The sequence below is a fragment of the Calypte anna genome, chromosome 3, assembly GCF_003957555.1.
Source record: "Calypte anna isolate BGI_N300 chromosome 3, bCalAnn1_v1.p, whole genome shotgun sequence".
NCBI classification, from domain to species: Eukaryota; Metazoa; Chordata; class Aves; order Apodiformes; family Trochilidae; genus Calypte; species Calypte anna.
The window spans coordinates 108,229,858-108,246,296 of record NC_044246.1 but is presented as its reverse complement, the minus strand read 5'-3'; the positions used below and the strand labels follow the sequence as shown (position 1 = coordinate 108,246,296).

Sequence of the window (16,439 nt, the reverse complement as noted above, 5' to 3'; positions counted from 1 at the left end):
TAATTCTGACACAGGACATTAAAGGGATTTCTGATTTATATTTTTACATACAATCCATGGGGTGGCCTGTAGCATGAAATAGAGGAAAATGAGGTCTACTAGATTAAAAGCTAGTTCACTGCTGTCCTAAATAATTAAACACATTGTATTCCTTCAATGGTTTTGCCTGAGAAGAAAAAATGTAGCTGGGAGAAACACAGTTACCAAATCTCCCAGATTCGTCAAGGATGATTCAGAAGTCCCAGTTCCTAGAGATACCATTAGGTGACAACTTCCAGTGCCTTTTAAGTAATTAGAAAAACAATTGTGTGACCAAGAAGAACCTGATGCACCATTAGTATGGTGAAAAGCTGAAAACATCATGAGATACCTGTTTTTAAATGTATAATTAATTTGAAAACCAAACGTAGGACTGAAAAAATACTGAAGAAATTCACAGTGTTGGAAAGAGCTCATTAACATGCCTCTACCCCAGAGATTTACTCTTCTCTGTTTTTTTCTCAAGAGACATTTATCAGAGGAGAGCAATTGATCCATATTTTCTGTCTTGAATAAGACCATAGACAGGTCCCATAGAGAAATACTGCGGAAGTAGTGGGTTAAGTCACCTCCTTTCCATGTGAAGCCTACACACACAGTTAATGTGTGGATTCAATATAACAGATCAAATCTTTCACAAAACTAAACCTTTGTAGCATCTCCATTCAGTTTAAAAGTATATTGTCTCTTGGACATGCTTTCCTTCTCACAGTTCTTTACCAATATGCCAGAAAATCTTGAAATCTATTGTTCAGAGTTAGCAAACCTCTACCATAGTAGGAACACGTTGAGACTTAGATTATGGGTTTCATTTTTTAAAAACTTGATTTCCTCCTCTTTAGTCTGGTTAAATGCCCCAAAGACACCCACTTGTCCTTTGGGGAGAGGGCTTCCAAATCCCTTTGTCTTTGAGAGCACCCAAAGCCATTCCTGACACTTGAAACACCACCCACAAAGCAGCCTCCATCAGCAGCACAGAAAGGTACCAGAGGTGCCCACAGCACCTGAGGATGGGCTGGAACTCACCTGTCCTAGCACAGAAAGACTGCAGTGTATCCCTTCCATGTTCCTCACTGAAAATTCATGGTTTAAAAGGGGTTTATTGCCCTTGTCTTTTTCCTAGGTCCCCCACAGAATATTTAAATGCCAACAGACAAAGAGGAACTATACGTCACAGCTCTAGAATTTCTAACCTGGCAGATTTGAGAAGAGCCTTTTTTAGTGGTTCACATCTGCATATTGAAGACCTGATCCAGTAAAGGAAATATTTCCCCCCACATCAGGAGGAAGCACCCTGCTCTTTGCTGGCTCCCAGTTCTGCTTTTCATGTCAGATAGGGCAAACTGACAAGATCTGAAAGAAAATTGGGATTATTTTTTTTATTATTATTTTTTTTTTATTTCCCCCTTTTTTTTTCTTTCACTGTCCTAGGTCAGCAGCAGTTTTCTTCCCCACAGTGGGGCACAATAATCTCTGCATTTGCTGACACTGAAATCACACATTCCTCTTAATCCTGCCCCTGACAGCCAAGTGATTAGTGTGCTACAGAGATAGGGCTATTTGACAGAGCCTGGAAATCTCTGTGCATCAAGGGCTTAAAACAATATTAATCATTAGCATTAAAGTTTCTCTGACCCCAATTGCAGGCTGATGGATCTGTCCTCTCTTATTTACAGTGTTCCTTTATTTACACCTTTGCATCGCCACAGAATCTGCTGCCTGAGGTTTTATTGCCCTTATAAATATCCACTCCCTGCACCACCTTAACAGTTTTGAAATAATACAGATAAGCAAGAGCAAGCTGATGAATGAAGGATGTAAAAGGCTTATTCTGGCTGGGCCAGAAGGATGTGACCATTAAACAGCCCTCGCTCCATCGTGCTGCTTTGGAAAGCCTGGCCCACTGAAAAGCAACGCAGTGAACAATACAGTGAACTTCTCCTGCCACCAATAAACCTGTCTTGCAAAGGAGATTAATGATTTTCTGAAAGGCTCCATAACTACTGAATTGCCAACCTAACCCAGCACTAAAATCAATCACCAGCATTAAAGGGACCAGGAAGACATTTAGGTCCTTCTTTGCTCTCCTCTGAAATTTCTGCAAGAAATTTGTTCTTTCCTCAGCTCTCTGCTCTTGCTCACAGTGTTGTGCAAATCCTGCCCAGGAAATCACAGGCTGTGTGATAAGACCAGGTTGTTCACACCCTGTTCAATGAATTTAACAGAAAAGGTGAAATAGCCTGGCAAAGTCAATGCCAAAGCCCACATTAGATTCAGTATTGAAGGAGTGGATTGGAGGGAAATTAAAATGTGAACAAGCTGCTTTCACTGCAAGCCTAGGTGGTCCTTCCAAAATGTCCTTTCTGTACTTTTCTACCAAACCAACTGAAATCTGATGAGCATATTTGACCAACTCCCCAAGAGACAGAAGGCATCTTTACATTTACCACCAACTGGGAGGCCAATTCTTTGCAATTCTTTGATAGCTGGAAAAGCTCTGCCACAAGTAGTGGAATTCTTCTTTTTGTACAGGTTGTGAAGTACCACTGGCAAAAATAAAAACTAAAAAATCACACATGGACATCAAAAGACAAATGGTCCTGGGACACAGGAGCACGGCAGCTCCATCACTATATGGCAGAGAAGACAAAACTGACATTTTTATCAGAAGATGATCTAATTAGAGTTCATTCCTAGATGATTTTAAAATTCAGTTGCTTTGTAATTAATATTGCCTAGGTTTGTTTAGAAAAATAAGGTTAACTGAGCAAGATTTTGGCAAGGGCATCAGGGTGAGCATATTCCAGGTTTGAAAAAAAATCACTGACATTTCACAAGAATTAACTGGGCCTCCTCTTAGATTAGAATTAAATCTAAGGCAGAGAGAATGCCTGCCTGCTCTCTTCAAACCACATGTCCAGGTTGATTCTCAGCACAGAAGTTTTCCCATAAATCAAAGTTACAGGTCCTGAACTAGAACAAAGTGACCTTCCTCACCCCTTTTCCTCCTCCTACCCCACACAAACTTTTGGAACTTCACCTTTTACCAACAAACTCAAGTTTCCTTTCCAGATGCGTTTCTCTGAGCCTTGATGTGCCTTTCACAAATATATTTTTATATTGTTACAGAGGGATTTGAGCTGCAATTGGAGCCCAGGTCACAATCCAGGCTTTCTGAAACTTCAAAGGTTTTCAGCTTACATCTCTGAATAGAAAGGAGAGCAGCAAAGTTTGGATTTATACTTTGTTACTGGATGGATGATTAATAAAGGGAGGCTTCACACCCACCAGCCTCCAATTACCACATCCAGCTGCTCCACAGAGCATTTTAAAATGAAATAAAAATAATAATAATTTTAAAATAAACACTGAACGGAGATTATTTCTCCTTGAAGTCATAAGCTAAAGCAGAAACTGCTCAAAAGGAAGCAAGATTTCACTGGAGCATTACACGAGGCTGCAGCTCAGGCTATTCAAAGATGGGAAGAGGATGGTGAATCCAGGACAGAATAGGAATGCCAGGAGGAGACATGGCAAAGGCACCATGTGGGGGACTCATGGAGGAAGCCACATAACCAAGGTAGGAGTCCTTTTCATTCCTGACAGCACTGCCAGGGAATGCCCACTCAGACAATACATCTCATCCTATGTAATCCCATTGCAGAGACAGGCAAGCACTTGGCTCCTCATTTTGTTCAGCAGCACTGGCATTTTTGAGTAAGAAAGCCCAAAAAATAACCAAACACCAAAAAACACAAAGAAAAGCAGCTCAACCCCTGCTTGTACAATCATAGAATCATAGAAAGCTTTGGGTTGGAAGGGACCTTAAAGATCATCTACTGCAACCTCCCTGCCGTGGGCTGGGACATTTCCCACGAGACACAAAAGCCCAGAATAGCAACCAGCTCAGTAACATCAGCCCCAGTTGTTTTGCTGGAGTGTAGAGAGGAGAAATTATTGCTTCACCACAACTTTGGCAGCCCCACAGATCCTTTTCCCAGCAGGATTAGGCCATGCAGCCCCTCTGGAAAGCCTGGCACATCAAGTCAGTATTCCTGAGTTTACGGTAACACAGGATCTTACATGGTTCTCTCCCTCTGAAGTGAGGGAGATGAACAAACACCAAATTGTTTGAATAATATTAGTGAATCCAGATTTCAGTTAGAGGCAATTTATGTTAGACAGATTAAATAGTATGTTAATTTCCTCTAATTATATGATCCTGCAGCCTACCTGGTAATTACACTTAATGAGCCTAAATCAAATCAGCATGTTACCTGAGAAATAATTAGATTTGTGAGTAATTCTTTAATGAGCCTGAAAAGCACCATGGAGACTGAAGTCCTCTGGGTGCTCAGGGTTTGACCCTAGGCTGCAGGGTGCTTTGGGTGTCAATCTCAGGCTGCATTGGCCCTGATAGATCAAATGTGCCAGCTCTCTGGCACCAAGGCCACCAGCCATGGGACAGCCCCCAGCCCTTTTTATCAAATTTTTAGCCTCTAAAACAGGGTGGCTGTATCCAAACCTCCCACAGGGAACTATCCCCAGTCAGTACTAAATGCCAGGCTACATCTACAATAGGAGAAAACTTCACTGCTACAGCACCATGTCCCAACACTGACCTGCAAGGACCCTCTGGGGTCTCTCCAGACAGCAGATGATGTCCAGAGGTACCTCCAGGTTTAGAAGCACAAGTCAGAGCAGTGCCCTGCTGAGCCCTGCCCTGTGCTTCTGAAAACTTTCCCAAATGTTGGTGCCCAGTAGAAACTAAGGCCCCCATAACAATAAAAACACAGCTCTGTACACTTCGATGAACTTTCAAATCCTAGAGCTTCAAATCCTAGAGCAGCAAAAAATGTCTCACCATGTCCAAAGCTGAGATGGAATAGAACATCTTATTGATTATTTCTGATCTCCTTAAATATCCTATACCTTAAAATTAAAAGCACACCTGCACACATTGTATTTATTTACAGACACAGAGAATACTCGGGATTGCCAAAGACCTGACATTTAAAAGCAGTCCCCCATTATATCTGAGTTCTGTACACATGTGATGAGTGAGCACTACATCCCAGGTCACACAAGCCATTGAATTTCTCTCTGTTTCAAACACTTCCCTGAACTATTACTTTGAACCCAAGCAGGGGAACCACAACATCTCTGCAGGAGTTTTCCCCACTTCCAGTCCCACAGGACTTTGTGCAGTATAGATTCCCCTCAATTTTCCTGCTCCCTGGAGCCCCTTCTGCTGGAAAATCTGGGGCTTTCAGTTTCAGCATGATTTACTGTCCTCCATCTCCTTGAAATTCTGCCCGTCAAAAACCAAAATAGCACTTTGCCTGGTGAGTGAACCCCACGGAGCCAGCAAGCATCGAAACCATTAGATTTCAAATGCAAAGTAATGTCACAGAGGCAGAACTGCAGTGACAGTGGCTGGAGGGAATGGCTGCACCAGCTTGTTATTCTTCAGCAAAGGTACAAGCAAATGCCACTGTCTTCAGATTTTCTTTCTGTCAAGTAAGCCTTTCTTTTTAGGTAATTGCCTCTATTTGGGGGCTTTTAAGCCTCCACCATGACTCGGAGACTGGGAGAGCTTGGGCATCCTTACTCTTTGATAAAAATATCCTGTCCAGATTCTGCAAGCCAGTCCCCAAAGCACCTCTCACATCTGTGTACAGAAACATTCCCATTCATTCTACCTAAGTAGGTATTTAACCAATGCATCACCTTCAGGAGCATGGTCACATCAGATCACACAGGCAAAGGAAGGAAAGAGATGTCCCCAGAAAAAAATTCAGACCTTAATAGCTTTTTAATAAAATAATGTGATAGTGTCTACTGTTGAGAAAGACAAATTCAGGAACAGAAACACAGCCCAGCCTAGAAAGACTGCATTTAAATTTATGGATCAAACTATGTGCCAAGGAGTGAGCTCTCTCCAAGGACCCCCTGGTGCTCTTTGGTTAACATTTATGTGTGCTCAGACGTTCTGGAGCAGATCAATACACACAGCATCACAGCTTTTGGAATCAACTCTTATCTATGGAGGCCTTGAAAATTATTCATTTAGAGCTCAAGAGCCATACTCAAACACATAATACTAAAAAAAGCCCACGAAAATTTCTCATTGTCCTGTATTTTGCATTCTATGGATCCATCTTTCTTCAGTCTTCTCATTAACCTTCTCCCTACAGCAGGGTGGGAAGGCTTACCAAACCATTACTGAACTCACAGAAATACCAGATTCCATTTCTGAGACTCAATATTAACATCTTGAATCATCAAGGAAATGTTGCCAGTCTTCTGGTATCCCTGCACAAGGCCAGTCTTCACATAGTTCAAACATTGCTATTAATCCAACAGCTTCTAATTAAAAGTTTGCCCAGTGACCAAGAAACAATAAATTGTGTCACATTATCCTGTTTCCATTCCTGTATCCATTATACCCTGCAAAATAGGAGCTGCTTGAAAAACTGGGGAAATGTTTTCAAGCCACTTACCCAGCACACGCAAACTCCATATTTTCTGGTGTATCTGTAATTAGCAAAGAATGCCAGGCCATAAATATTTATGCACAGATGGGATCCTGAAGTACCTTCAGAAGTTCAGCACTGGCCTCAATAGTCAGATTTCTCAAGTGAGCTTTAACACAAAACCTGCAGGTTTAGGAGGACTTGTCAGAACACCCTACTAATCACCCCTCTCTCAAGGATGCACTTCTCACCCAACAACGGATCTTACAAATACTTGCAAAAAACCCACAAAAAATGCAGGTGCTTCATTACCTACTTTTCATTTGAATTCCTCACAAATCTTGCCAGATGCCTTCACTTCATTAGCACAGGTCTCTGCGTGCTGTGCTGCTGACAGAAGATTTCTGCTTTTGTTTCAAACCTCTGAAATAGAGCCTGGTTTTCTTCCCAGTTCAAACTTTTTTTTTTTATTTCTTCCCCCAGTATTTTCCTGATATGATGCTGGAGCCATGCTAGTTATGTCATCTGAAAAGTTTGGGATTAGGCTGGTCTGAAATGCCACATCCAGACTATTAGGCCCAGTTAGGAACAGTCAGGGTCTGCCTGCTCTTGGACTGAAATCAGTCACCACAGTTTGGCCACCATCCAACCCTATCCATCTCCAAACTGATGTGCCTGCTTCCAACGCACTAATGGAGAATGGTGCCCAGGCTGTGCTAACTCCCCTGCTGAGGCCAGGAATTTCCCAAGGGGATGTTGGGTGTCCTGGACCAAAGCCACACCAAGCTCACTCCTTTGCAGCATGCATGACTGCACTCACAGGACCCAGGCACCAGCCCCATCCAATTTAAACCCAGCTCCTGAGATCAGGCAGAACACAAGTGAGCATTTCCCAGACTGATCTGGGAGTAATTAGGAACTGGCTTATGGCATGGGCAGGTGAGCTTCCCATTGCACTTCTTCAGTGCCTGCCTTAGGCACCCAGGTCTGAAGGCTTTGCCCATGCAGCGAGTTCCTATTCCCTCTAGAGGCGAAGGTGGGGAGGGGAAAAGTGCCACCAGCCCACTGGGACAGGAAAGTGGCTGCAGACAGGAGCAGGAGAAGCCCACCCACTCCTGACAGTGTGAGCTCAGCTTTGGCAAAGGCTTTCTCTGGCACCTGCAAAAACAATCTGCAACTTGGGCTGCTGGCAAGGAGGAAGGAGCTGGAGCAGCAGCATCCCAGCAAGGCAGCAAGTGAGGGGGAGAAGGGAAATGCTGCTCACCCAGGGGCTTATGCCACACCAAAAATAAAGGTGGAAGGGAACAAAAAGTCCTCTCTGGCATATATCAAGTATGAAAACAAGATCTGACAGGGAGATACTTACTTGGCCTGCACTTGTACCAGACGATGAGGTACTTGCCGGTGCCAGGGCACGGATCTGCACCAAAGAGCCGACTATTGACAAGGAACTGGCAGCTCCTCCTGTCCTGGCACTCATCCAGCATCTTCTATAGCCAGGGATGCACACATGAAACAGAGAAACAAAAGCACATCAGTATGTCCACCAAAAGGTTTGACAGGGACAAGCTGGAGAACAGCAAGGCTGCACTGTGCTTCCTCAACCTTCCTCCATACGAGGCAGGTGATGGTGCTCAGGGCAGGGGGCACCACAGGAGCTGTGGGCCAGAAGAGAACCAAACCTTGCACTGTTTTAAGGAGCACAATTTCTTTCCCTTTTATTCATGCAGAAGAAGGGATTTGCACTGGGACAGTCACAGAGATTTTGAAACTTGTATGCAGTTTAATCATAGTATAAGGCACTACTGTTTTGGCTACCATCCCCTTTTCTGCACTGCTTTTCCTCTAGAGCTCACACCCCACTTCTCCATCCATAACAGCCATAAAAACTCCATCTTAGAAATCTCAGGAGGAAGGCATTCCATCCCCTGCTAGAAAACAGCTTCATTATGGAAGATTAATGACTTTTTTTAACCCTATGATCCTCTAAAGCAGTAATGGGGGAAGAAAATATTATTAAGTGGGGCAGTAATTAAGTTTTTAATTCAGACTGAGGTGGTATTTTTGTACTCCTGTAGAGCACCTAAAGCTCTAAAATTACCATGAAGTTTGTCTGACACATATGAACCTGTCAGATCATTTTGAGACCACAGAGCGAGGTAATCCAGCAGTCTCACTAAGTCCCTGGGATACAGAGCTGTGAATTCCAGACTCAAAACAATTAATTTTAACTTGTAAGGAGGTACTAGAAAATTCTTTCTCAGAAATTCCCCTAGATTCCCCTGGTCTCTTTTGTCTTCTCCCCATTATCTTTTCCTTACGCCCACCTTGATGTTTTTGGGTTTTCCCACAATCTTTTCCCTGTGCCATCATCATTAGGGCTGTTCCTTTTCTACCACACGTTACCCAAACCAATTTTCTTTCTGCCTCAGTCACCACTCTCTGTTTTTGAGTTCTCCCTGAACATAATATACATAATCTTTAGCATTATAACTCTGAACATCAGCCTCCAAACAAGAGGAACAACAGCCACTCCAGTTTCAAGTACAATTTGAAATTACCTCATTTGTGCTTCCTCATAACTTCCTGAAGCTTTCACCTCTGGGGCTGACACATGCAAGAATTTGTGCCTGCCTCAAGTCTGACCTTTATTTTAAAGTTCAAACCAAGACAATTCAGGACTTTTCCAGCCAGCAGAGAACATATGTTGTTGTTTTCCACATACAAAGGTAATAAAATGCAGGCATCTCATTTCAAACTGCAGGGCTTGGGATGGAGAGGCTGAAAGGTGAACGAACACCAGAGAAGGTGCCTGGGAGCATTAGCCCCAACTTGACCATCACATTAAAATGCAGAGCATGTTCTTTCCTCCAGGCTCATGAGGGCTGACTGCTCACTCAGCATGTGAAATTTAATTTAATGCAAAATCCAATGAGTTGCAAAGGAATTTAAGTGAGGTCTCTGCGCAGATACCTCTTTTGATCTCAAAAGGCAAAGAACAACTGAAAAAACTCCCATACATCCTTCACATATGAGAAGAAATCCTCTCTAAGTCACTGTGGACCTGAAAGGATTTGGTGGTACTGGGTAGCCACAGCTGTGTTTACACCCAAGCACTGCTAAGAATATGGAGCAAAGGGAAAGAAGCATCTCCCAGAATGTTTTCTTTCCCACAAAGGAGACTTTTCTTCTTTCAAAGGCAGCAGACTCAGGTTTCTGGTCAACAAACCTGTTTCTAACAGACCAGTGGGATTTTCAAAAGCCTTCAGCATTGTGTTATAGATCCTTTTAAAGCTGGTGGGAAAACCACCCTGGGTTTCAGCAGAGACTGAGGCCAGAAGAAGCCTCTTTGAAAACCTCAGCTTCAATGCCCAAGCACCACTTTTTCATCTGTCCTGAGGCTCAGCACCAGGAGGGAAGGCAATGCCCAACCTCAGAGAGCTCAGAGAGCAGCCTCCACATTGCCACTTTGTCTTGCTCTGCTCTAACTTGAGTCAGCTCTTTCCACATAATTAAAACCTCCTGAGTTTACACCCTGTAAAAAGTAATACAGAGCCCTTGGGAGAAGTCTGTAAAGGAGAAAAAGTCATCCAGGTCATTGTAAGACCATAGAAAAAAAGGAAAATGTCCTTGGGGTTGAATATGCCTTTTGCCAATTGGTTTTAGTGTTTATCTACAGTTGCAACTTAATTTGATAATGACCATGAGTCTGAAAAATTATTTTATAGGAGGAGAGAAATCAGTATTTCCTTTTTATTCATGTAATTCTAGTGTGCCCCCCCCTGAGCAGCAATGATTTTCCTGAAAATACAAAAAAGTCATTAAGATTTTATTTCCTTAGGACTGTTTGAGTGAAGTCTTAGGTGTAATGAAATCTTTCCATAAAGAGTAAAATAAAAATATATGCTCAGTGCTGGGTGAAATTCATCAGGAAAAACTCAAAGAAAATTAGCAAAGGTTGACTGGGCCATGTGCTTGATTAAAAATAAAGAAGAAAGATGTTGCACCAGCCCTCACATTAACTTAAAAAATGTGCACATACAATTTTTATCCTCGCATACAAAGAAATCTTCTTCCCCATTGCTTTCATCAGTACGTGCCATGCACCAGCATATTCTGAAAATACTGGACAACAGGGCCTTTACTAACCAAGACTTTGGCTTTCTGGTCTTACACTCAAAACTCATACTTCCAGGCAGAAGCGGAGCACTGGCAGATGTCAGATGTCTGAAGTGTTTGCAGAGGAACAACTAGATTGATACCAGGAGGGCTGTGAGTTTGCTTGGGAGGGAGGGAATGCCCTGAGCTCTCATGGCTTTTGCTTAATGGCTGGAAAAATTGAGGCTATTCATTCTACATTTGCCTGGCTTTTCTGGTTGTCACTGTCAGCTGTAAAAGTGGGAAAACACAGCCACAAAACCAGAAAAAACAAAGAGGCCCACAAACTATCTGAAACTTGCACAGAAAGTGTAGTAGACATGAATCATCCCTACGTGGGATATATAATCAGCTATTTATGTAATTGACATCTTAGAGACCCTCAACTAATGCAAAATAAAGTCACACTGGATTAGATTGTACTATAAAAATCACTACAATTGAAGAAGGTGGAGGAGGAATTCCTGTCTGGCATGAAAGGGGAGGGAAGACACATTAATTGCATTGTGCCATTTTATAATTGCCTTCCAGTGGTAAATCAAGCCTGAGGGCTGACAGCCAATGCTCAGGAGGGAAGTTATGGCTGTTTAAACCCATTTCATTCTCTGGTTCATGACTGAGCTAAGAATCTGTGAGATTTAGAGGAGATAAGAGAGGAAAAAATGTGAATTCAAGTAAAATGAACACTAATCTAACCCCTGTGATTTACGCCCTGGATTAATCTCACAGAATCACAGAATCATCCAGGTGGGAAAGGAGCTCTGAGATCATCAAGTCCAACCTTTAATCCCCTGCCCCTCTGGTTACCAAACTCCCACTGTGGTTACTGGGTCTCCCCGCGGTGACCCGCATCCTAAAGCAAGGGCAGCCCCAAACCCAAAGCCACATCTTTCTAGTGGGCACAGCAGATGAAACACATTTCTCCTGCTCATTTCGTTGTGCTCATTAGCTAAATAATTGGTTGCGTTCATTAGAGAGATCACTCCGGATTTGAAATCTGGAGCTGGATGTGAGCTCTGCAGGAAAAATGTCCTCAGCCATTCCCAAGGCTGCAAACATTTTTATTCTGTCTCTTCAAATCACTATTCAAGAAGAGCTTCCCTTGAGTGCTTAAAATAAACCACAACTGTGCTTAACACCCAGGGCAATTAAACTTATCTCAGCTCTGAGTCTCTCGTAGTAGTGCAGAGATTCAACACACTTAGGGTGAAAGTGGGCCCACAGAAGGCAGTGGTGAAACTCAACTTCACAGGGCTGCTCTCTGTGCAGCCTCCATCATGGAAGGAACATAAGGATGACTGCAGGGCACGTCAGTCAGGCATGAAATTACACAGAGGAACCCCACTAAATAATTGCCCAAATTGTATGTTGCTGAGCAGAGCAACTCAGAGAGCAAACATTCTGAATGGAGCAGAGCTGTGTGCAGTCAAATGAAGATGGACACAGATCTGTACAAAGAATTTTACCAAGGAAAATGCCAGCAATGCTAAAAAATATGATTAAGCATTTTTAGGTCAAATTCCAGTCCAGGCAGAGCCATGAAAGGGAGCTATACCAACACTAAAAGTGGAGCACATCCATGAGTCTTGCAAAGCGTAGAAGTAAATACAACAAACAAGGCTGTCTGAAACCTCCCTACAAAGCCACACAGCACAATTCATTCATAAAGGTTTCTTGCCACCTTCATTTGAATTTTTGTGCTCTTTCATATACCCCTGAATGTTGGTATTACCTTAAAATTTCAGGCAGCAAACTCCTTTTTGCAACAGTGGGAGCAAGTGCACCCTCAGCAAACTCAATGACAAGACCAAGCTCTGTGCTGCAGTTGACACACAATTCCCTTTATCCTGGCCCAAACCAGGACAGAAATCCCCATTGATGAGATAGAGGTTACCTGCCTGTGGCTCCATCAAGCAGCCTTCCCAGACAGCTCCACTAAAAGTAATCCAGCTTTGCCCAAACAGTTGCATTCAAACTGTTTATCACCTGAAGAAGAGACCAAAGGCTCTAAGTGCTGACTGCTGATTTATGGCAGGTCTTGGCACCCACCTATCTGTCTGTAAGCACCATCCCATAGGCCTTGCAATGCTCACAGTAGAGTCAGCAGGAGGGAGCTTTACCCAACCATTTGGTGACTTACATTAAAATACCAGATTCTGAAATAAAGAGCTGAAAACTGGACACACCTTCCCTCTCACCAGCTCTGCTACAGACATAGTAAATGCCAGCTGGGCAGTAGGGCAGCAGCACTGGGGCTGGGATGTTAAAAAACTACAGCAGGACTCAGCAAACCTCCTCTGGCAGAGCACTGAAAGAGTCCAGAGAAAGTGATTCACTAAGAGCTGGAACATGCTCAGCAAATAGAAGGACCCAATAAAAGCTGCATTACAAATATCACCTAATTAACCATTACCTACATTTCCTAGCAAAGGGAAACTTAATCTGTAGGCAGGGTCAACTTCAAAGCAAGAGGAGGTCTAAGATGAAGAAACACAAAAGGGTGCAGAACCAAAAGTCACAGGAATTACAAAAAAAGAAAAAAAAAGGAAGCTTAAACACAAAGTGGAAAAAAAATCATTAAGAGCAAACCAGCAAACCATTACACTGTCAAGTAGCATCTTGGTGGCAATGATAGAAGCCCCATGACTTGGAAAGTTTAAATGTAAAGTAAACAAAGCATTAGGAGGCTTAGACCCCAGGGAGCAGTCCTGCCTCATCAGGGAGACAGCCTGCACCAGCCACTTCTGCCTCCAGTGTCTCTTCTGCAGGATATAATCACTGCTCTGATGAGCAATTTCAGTCAAGCCAAAGATTTCAAAGATATGGCAATTTAAAGATTATCTGTGACCTCTGCATCAAGCAGTTCTACTTGCAAGTAATTAGCTGGGGGGGCTGTTTGCGTGGGAAAGATTCATGAGTAAACTTGCGCTGGTTCTGTGATTTTTGAAAGCAACTTTGGCACTGCAGTAACTTCTCCTGGATCCTGAACTCACTGCTCACCATCCTCTGCAAAGTAATTAATGTAGTTGGACAAAGAGCTGCCTGAACTGCTCTTGAACTCACTGACATTTCTGAGAATGAAACTTTCCATGTAGATATCTTCTAATATACAATATGACAACTGGTAGGTTCTCCTCTCAGTGGCACTGATGACCATGGTTCTCCCTTCCTGTCACTTTCCTCCCTCTTTCCCCTTCACCATGATCATCTTATATTTGTTCATAAACATGAGAAAGGACAGGTCCTCTAAATTTATGTAGTGTCAGTATAGTGAGACTCTTAATTCCTGTTGAGACCATGAAGAGCTGTTCCATCAGTGGGCTGGTACAATATCCTGTGACTGGGCATGGCAGCAGCCACTGGGCTACCAAGAAAACTGAAAGTTTGATTGTTTTCTTCCACTTTGTATCTTACTCTGCCACACTGTTAATCCAGAGCACTGTGGGAAAGAACACCCTTTTCAAAAACTATAATACACACCTTCCTTCCCCATCAATTTTTTATCAACTGCCCCATGCTTTGAGAGTCATGCAACTACTACAAAGTTTTTTTCATCTTTTGCTGAAGAGGTCAGCAGCTCCCCTTTGCTTTCTATAACAGAAACTTTCCTGGTAGGTGCAAATAAAAAGAGGGGAAGAAGGGCTTGATGAATCCTGTGGATAGAATCCAAGGAATCTACTCCCTTTTGTGCTGCTGCCTCACAGGCTGCTGGAGTGACAGCAGGGGTGGCAGCAAAGGTGTCCTGTGTCACACTTAAAGGACAAAAGGAAATACCACATCAGCAACACTGGTGATTCTTGTCACCAAGGACTGGTTGTCTTGGAGAGTGTTGAAAGAGACTCAGACCTCAGGCCATGTCTAAAGTGCCTCTCCAAGATGGCTAATCCAGAGCATCTTCTAGGCACAGGTCCTCTGGGGGAACCAAGTCACACAGCCAAACCTTGCCCTCCGATGGGCAGTTTCCTGCTGCTTTCAGTACAAGGCTCTGTGAAGTGAGAAGTTAGGCTGCAATGGCTTTGATAAATATCTGGGAGAAGAAACACCATGGGAAAATGCCTCTCCAGGGCTTTTTATTTTCCTTAAAAATAAGCCCTGCTCCAGGGCTTTCTGTTTTCCTTCTAAATAAGCTGTGGTTTTGACTTTCCTGTCAATTTACCAAAATAAGAATATTGCAGTTAATCTGCTGCAAAGTGTAATCTAGTTTCCTCTTAATAGGCAATAATTTTAGGCCAACCATTAAACACTCTTTCAGATAGGCCTGGAGTTGTTTATTGCTGAAAAGAAGTGACATCAGCAACATTAATCCAGGAATGAGCAGCTGCAGAGAGGTTTATAAAGAAAAGACACTCCAAACCTCAAACCCTTCAGGTGAGCAGCTTCCTTCAAATATCCAAAAGCTTCTGTGTATTTTTGTGGGCACAAGCTGTGTTTTGAAAGACTAGCTAGGAATTACTAGGTTTTTCACTAAAGAGCTTTACTTACCAGTAGGCATTTATCAGAGCACTTAACAAACCTATTTCTCCTTTGTCTTCTATGCCATCGTTTATGTGTTCCTATGACTAAACACACACTGCTGCTGTATCTCTTTAGGAGATTCCCTATATACCCCAGAGGCAAGATCTCATGAGATGTCCCCATGGCAGAGAAGTGCAGATGGATGCAGAAGTGTGTGACAGGAGAGAGAACTCTGGCTTAAGGGAGCAGCTAAAGCAGATGAAGGTGCTCCCTAGCAAAGTAAAATGTGCCTCCAAATGTTCCTGTGTCTGTCTGCTGTGCAGCAATGTAATTTTTCTTCTTCTCCGTGGTCCCACACTAAAAAATCAGACATTGTGCAGATTAAAAATGGGCTTTACCAACCCTAGCTGGGTGACATGGGATTGCAGAGCAAGAGAAAAACTCCACTGTGAAAGCCTCATGCACAAGTTCTCAAAATTATTGGGCTGCATGCTCAGACCAGCTGCATCTGCACAATTATACCAGAGGGGTAAAGATACATGGGAGTTACAGAGACAAAGACACCAATGTATGCAGGACTCTGTTCATGCAGCTCTGCTCTTCCAGACCCCAGCTAACATCTCTTCATGATCTTGCTTTGACAATATAGACATTCTGGTGGGCAGATAACTCCTCTCTCTGCATAGATTATGCAGTGTGGATAAACATCCTCTAACCTACAGCCAACCATTTCAGTGGCATGAGTTCAACATTCCTATATTATCTATAATATTCAAGGATTTACTTTTTCTGAGTGAAAGATGAATAGACTTTGCTCCTGGGAGCTGCTCTTCCTGACCCACAAACAAGTGATTGCTTGGCCACCATAAAACTCCTCCTCGCAGACCTCCTCTGCCAAGGAGGGACAGTTTGCCCTCCATGCTCTTTTACCAGAGCCACCAAGGCTTCAGATGTTCCTTTTTTCTATTCCCTATCCATCCCTCCTGGCTGGGTTGAGGACACTGCTCCCTGTTACCCCCAGTCAGGAATACCTTCTGCAGGACGCAGGGAAAGTCCAGAGGAAGCAATACCAGAAAAGAGTGCTAATTAACAGTGTTAGTATCCCAAATTAGCTTCTGTTATCAAAGGATGAGTGGAGTAAACTTCCATCTTTGAAACTGCTTGAAGATGCTTCATGAATACAACAGAATCTCTCCTTCCTGCCTGCCATATATCTCAGGTGGCTTGTGCTAACTCTGGGCTCCTCTGTTAAACCAAGTGGAATGGGGGAGCTGGGGAGATGTTCAAAAAGGAAAAAGCTTTCAGCACAAC

The 16,439-nt window shown here is 43.1% G+C and overlaps 1 protein-coding gene across 1 annotated transcript in view; it reads right to left on the bottom strand.

The window, feature by feature from the left end:
• Positions 1-16,439, bottom strand: part of EVA1A (eva-1 homolog A, regulator of programmed cell death) — a 205,021-nt gene that overhangs the window by 130,359 nt on the left and 58,223 nt on the right. The window contains exon 3 of the mRNA XM_008490720.2: positions 7,882-8,005. Coding sequence (XP_008488942.2) covers positions 7,882-8,005 — 124 coding nt within the window. The remainder of the gene's footprint in view (positions 1-7,881; positions 8,006-16,439) is intronic.